The sequence below is a fragment of the Condylura cristata genome, unplaced genomic scaffold (genome assembly GCF_000260355.1).
Source record: "Condylura cristata isolate star-nosed mole 26May11 unplaced genomic scaffold, ConCri1.0 scaffold00025, whole genome shotgun sequence".
Classification (NCBI taxonomy): domain Eukaryota; kingdom Metazoa; phylum Chordata; class Mammalia; order Eulipotyphla; family Talpidae; genus Condylura; species Condylura cristata.
This window is the reverse complement of record NW_004567126.1, coordinates 19932168-19937965: the sequence shown is the minus strand read 5'-3', so window position 1 is coordinate 19937965 and position 5798 is coordinate 19932168. Positions and strand designations below refer to the sequence as shown.

Below are 5798 nucleotides of genomic sequence, written 5' to 3'. Positions count from 1 at the left end.
AACTCCAGGGCCAGGGATCGAACTCACACTGAAGCAGCTGCAGCTACCTTGCAGTGCTGCACTTTAACCCATTGCACCACCAGGGAGGGCCTCTCTTGGGCTCTTAATTCCAGTCTGCAAACATCCTTCACTCAACTCATTGACTATTTTTCCTTCAATTACAGGATCCTGACAGTGATCAACCCCTGAACAGCCGTGGTAAGCTGAGGTCCAAATTTCCTTTGTCTTCATCAGCCTCTGCATTTCAGTTGGCAACTGTGTGTTCCAATATTCTTTCTAAAAGTCGCAGACAAGGTCTTTGGGTGGGGAGGGGAAGGCCAGCAAACCAGTACCCCCAAGAGCAGTGATTTTCCAATTCAGTCACCCAGTGACTTATCATCTCACTCACTCAACAACACTGAGAGCTGGCCATTGTCAACCTCTGGTCTGGATGCTGGTGGACAGCAGTAAGAAAGACAGCTAGCATCCTTGCCCTCATAGCCTCTGACCATCCTACAGAGGAACAAGGTGGACTGAGGCATTTTCACTGGTAGAATAGAAATGACAGGGTTTGCCTGATTTATAGGAGATAAGTTAATAGTATGTTTCTAAATTACAAGATTGCTTTTTTGTTCCCTCCTATTCCATTTTCGTAAACCATTGATACTCCTGATAGTCTGCTGAGTGAGCAATATAGAGAACAAAGAACAATTAAGTTCTTTATGTTAGTAAGGAAATGGCCAGTCCCACTTATTTGACAGCTTATGTGTTTCAGGGTTACAAGTTAGTAATGGACACAAATGATGTAATCTTCAGCAAGGAAAATAATACCTAGTTTAGACTGAATTTAACAGCTTAGTAGACCACAGTGTCCACAAAGAACACCAGACTTCCAAGCACTCTACCACCTGAGGACTGACAAACCAGAGAACAAATTAGATTTGCTCCCTCCAGTGCCCTGTGGTGAAAGGCACTTAGGAGGGAAAGGACAGGAACAAGCAGTCAGGGGGCCCATGGTGGGTTAGGCAAATGTTGACAAGGGTCATGCAAGAGAGTGATGAAGGGGTCAGTGGTGGAGGAGCAAGGTCTCAGGTAAAAGGAAGTAAGGGCGAGGGACAGGGGGTCACTGGACCAGGATCCTGAGGTCTGATTACATTTTCTCTTTTTTACACCCTCTTTCCCTCCCTCCATCCCTCTCTTTCTTCATGTTTTCCAAAATAGAACTCATACAAGGTATTCCACTGAATGAGATTTAACTCATCTTCCTCATCTTCTTCTGGCTGGGTCATCTGGAAATAATACAACCCATACCTCTCTTTATCATTAGCAAAGACATAAAACCAAGCAGGTAAATTATTCTTCACCTGTTTTGGGAAAAGACAGCTCAAATACCTTTTGAGAAAAGACATCTCAGAAGTGACCATGATCTTGCTCTACTCCTTTCAATGGCCACAACCTCTCTACTCAAATTCTCAGAGGCAGGGCAGCCCAGAGAGGATGGAACATTCTAAAACAGGCTAAGTCAAGACAAGGAGAAGGTGCCCTGGGCTGGAGGCTCTTTTGAGGGGTGTTTGTAAAAGATGATAAGCTGAGGAAGTGAAAGAGGTAGGGTGACCAGGAGCTGATAAAGCCAAACCTGGTCTGTAGGAACAGCCTCCCGAGGCAGCCAAAATTGATACAGTGAATGGGCTCTCAGATAAGCATTTGCGGATTTGCTTCCTTTGACAAATTTATGATGAAATTGGTTTTCCTAGACCTCTTAATTGTCTGTGGGTTTACTTTTTTTTTCTCTCCTTTCCTTGCAGTTTCTCTTCTTTTGACAGGTTTAGGCTCATGGAAAGGAATCCCAAACCAAAGGAAATAGTGAGAGAGCTGGCCGGCACCCCACCAGCAAGGCACCCCACCGACTCCTCTTCCTCCCTGTGCTGCCCCCTGCCCCTCCCCATTACTCTTGCTGATTCCCCATTTTTGTTTGTCTTTGTGTAAATGCAGGCTGGTGCCCACTGGTCTCCATCCCAGCACTAACTTTTATTCCCTCTCTTTTGCAGACTCTGGCCCACCTCCCCTTTTTCTGTTGAACATTGTATAAGTAGCCCTGTAGCCTGCCAAAGAGCAGGACAGTGGTCTTCGGGACATGAGTCTGCTGCCCTCCTCTTTTGTCAACAAATAAACCACTTTCCTTTTCCTAAAACTCTGTTTCCTTTTATTGGCTGAGGGAAACTGAGACCTGAACAAAATCGTTTCCAAAGCATTCCTGCAACTCAGTACAGGGGACCAGAGGGTGGAAAGCCTTTACAGCCTGGCAGGGAAGGGTGGTCTTCAAGTGCTGACTGTGGGTTCCTCCTTCCACCTCACAGATGTCACCCCCCTGCGCAAAGCACGCACTCCCCTGGAGAACTTCAAAAAAGTGGGGGTCCCCATCATCGCTGCACTGCTGAGTCTGGCGACCATCATCATCCTGGCTGTCCTCAGTAAGTGGCAGCCCCTCAACCCTGTCCCAGTCCCACCCTCACCCCCACAGTAAGTGGCAGCTCCCACCCACACCCTCACCTCAGAGCACACCCCACCTGTCACCCTCCCACCCCAGCAGTGTCAGAGGCAGGTGATCACATAAAGCTTTGAATCCACCCCTGCTTTGAAGGGAGTCTTCTTCGGAGAGTGATAGATGCAGATGAACTCAGCCCCCACCTAGCCCCGATAGCTGCTATCCCAGATGATTTGTTCTGCAGGGAGAGCACAGTTGCACATGTCACTAGCCCACACAGGCAATCTGCACAGGCGGCCACGCCCCCTGCCTCCTGCTTTCCAAGCCTGCAGCCTGAGCCCAGGGGGCCGAGAAGCCCTAAGGGCTAGAAGAGCAGGAAGCATGTCTTCTGCTTGCAAGGAGCGGGTAAAAGAGAGGAAACCTCGCAAAGAACTCCCAGCAGCCTCCCCACCTGTAGCTTTGTCTTCATGGTGGCCTGAGGCCCTGTGTGAATGCATGATTAACTGAATGAGTAGCAATTCTCACTGACCCTCCCACATCCTGTGGCTAAGTCCTTGCCTGGGTTCCCCACCCCCCACAGTCACAGCATACTGGCCACATGGTCACAAGGGGCAGGGGAAACTAAAGGAGGAATCCAGAACCTGAGATGAGGACCCTGGCTTTGCTCCTTGCTACAGTGTGACCTTAAGGTCCTCAACCTCTCTTAACCCTGGTCTCCTCATCAGGGAACCCTCCAAGGGAAGTGTGAGAACCAGTGAGATAAGAGTGTGAAGCCCCTAGATAAGGATCAAAAGCGAGCAGAGGTAGGACCACAACATGCAAGTGCTTACAGTTAGGGCCGGGGCCCAGCACTTATTAATTAGGATGGTGCAGCACCAGAGCAGCCACCAGCCCTGTGGACGTGCAGATCACGTGGTCTGCCAGCACCGAGCTTCAGAGAGGAGGAAGGGCAGTTGGAGGCAGGTCAGATCAGGGACAGGACCTCAGGCAGGTCCATTTCTATCTTGTGGAGGCAGAAACGCTGACCCACGACACAAACAGCACTCAGGTACCTGAGAGCCTGTGTGAGCTTCAGATAACCCCAAATCGTTTCTTCGTGATCCTCACTGGCCCAAAGTGGCACGTTTGCACTTATGGTCCCAGCCCTGTCTTGTTCAGACTAATACTAAATGAGTTTGCTTTCTCTGAGCATATGCCCTGCCGTAGCAGAAAGAGAAGAATGGCCCAAATCTACCCAGCAATTTGGAGAACCACGACAGATACTAGTACTTCCTTTAGAATTGAGCACCCCCTGTCCTGCATAGCTTCCATGCCTGGGGCCCCTCAGGCTTCTGCAACCAGAGGTGATAACCTGAGCTTCTAACCTGGCTTTGGTTCTCTCAACCTTTTGGTTTCTGGGGTCTAAACTGGTGACACTGTGCCCTGCATTTGTCCAGGAGGCTGGTGTGACCCTGCCTTACCCTGACGCTTGACCATGAACGGAACTTCAGCTCTAAGAAACATTCGACCAGCTCCACCTCCAATGCTTCACTAAAACCAGGAGCATTGGCTCAGGATTCACATCTTCAGCCCCCTCAGGGAAAGCATGGAGAGGCAGCAAAGGGCTTTGGAGACTGCCAGGCCCTGCCCCAAATCCTGAATCTACCACTTAAGTGCTGTATGGCCTTGGAAAATATGCCCTCGCTCTCTGAATCTCGGTGCCCCTTCTGTAATGTGAGTTAATAAAGGGCTGCCGAAGTTATCAGGATTGTGGAGGCCACACATAGCAAGTGCTCGCTCAGTTGCAGTGAACAGGGTGCCCAGGGTTTATCATCGCCCCTCAATGGGCCTGCCAGGAGCCATGAGAGCTGCAGAGCGCAGCTATCTGGCAAGGCAGAGCTCAACCAAGCAGAAGGGCTCTTCCTGCCAGAGGTCAGAAAGTGTTAAACGCTGTTCTCCAAGGGCTGCGAATGCTAGATTGTAGTCAGCCTGTGACAGCAAAGGAACAACAGAATAGAAAGCAGCAGGCAGAAAACAAAACACCCACCTCTTAGGGGGCCTCTCCTCCCTGGAAAAAAAAAAAAAAAAAGACTGTTCCAGCTATTTTCGCAGGAAGTTCTGTGCCGCAAACATTTTGCATAGAACTAATCTGCCATAAGGCAATTTGTCGCAAAAATGTCGTAAAACAAAAGCGGGGCGTTAATTGAAAAGGACTTAAATGAAGTATGTTTCTTGTTCGCTAAAATCTCTTCCTTCATTAAGAGAGGTGTCAGGTTCCAAGAACTGGGATGCATATTTGTAAGTGAGCTTTTCTCAGGCTGCGAAGGCCTCGCTACAGACAGCCGGGGAGCTGGGGTCCAGAGCCCGGGATGAGCCGTGTGTGGCGTGGTAGCTGGACTGCATTTGAAAGTTCCAGCCCGCACCCGGTCCTTATGTCTCACCTAGTCATTCTGCCGGAGTCTGTGCGGGATACCAGAATTCTAGCTACATCAGGTTCACTGTCGAATAGCAAAAATCGCCCACCATTTATAAGAAACTTCCAGTCATCAGAAATCACGTATCCAGTTCTTTGGGGTATGGAGGACTTTGATTCCTTTTTTGCCTCCAGCTTCTAATACGGTGGGATAAATTTGGTGATGATGGCATAAAGAGCAAGCTTTTGTATCTAAAGTAGCTAAAGAGTAAGGTGATGAATTGCTAGCCATCTCTTTTATATGAGCTCGGTAAACGTTTAGCTTTGAGGCCGTGCTTCCAAAGGATTTGCAAACGGATAGTTATTTTCTCTGTAAGTTTTATCACCGAAGTTTATATCAAGTTGACAAATGAGGTTGTTATCACCACTGTTTTAAGATTGCCACACCAAGCTCAAAACCAAACTGTCCACCGGGTTTTTTAATCTTTTGTGGCAAACTTGCCTTATGGCCAACTAGTTGTGCCACAAAAATGCTGTGGCAATGAATTTAGGATGAATCTACGTGACACAGATTAAAAACACCTAATTCTAGAACTTTGTTTGATGGCTAAAGACTTTCAGCACTCCCATCCACCAAATGGCCTCACGGCCCTGTGAAGTAAGCACCTTTGGCTCAACACACAAATGAGGAAACCAAGACCTAGGAAAGGGGGTCTTTGGGGGCAGCACCAGGGCCCAGGTCTTTGGACCCCAGGCCAGCGTAGTCCACTCCATTTCCAGAGATTCTGTACTTGAGGCTAAGAAGCAGGTGGGGGTTGTGTCTAAGTTTCTCCCATAAATATTTTCTTGCCTGAGTAGAGCTAAAAAGACACTTCTCCAAAGAGGAAATGCAGATGGCCAACAGGCATATGAAAAAATGTTCAACATCACTCGTAATAAGGG

The 5798-nt window shown here is 48.5% G+C and overlaps 1 protein-coding gene across 1 annotated transcript in view; it reads left to right on the top strand.

The window, feature by feature from the left end:
• The window catches only part of TMPRSS4 (transmembrane protease, serine 4), a 60395-nt gene that overhangs the window by 42086 nt on the left and 12511 nt on the right, over window positions 1-5798 (top strand). Inside the window, exons 2-3 of the mRNA XM_004688830.2 lie at window positions 165-198; window positions 2337-2450. Coding sequence (XP_004688887.2) covers window positions 165-198; window positions 2337-2450 — 148 coding nt within the window. The remainder of the gene's footprint in view (window positions 1-164; window positions 199-2336; window positions 2451-5798) is intronic.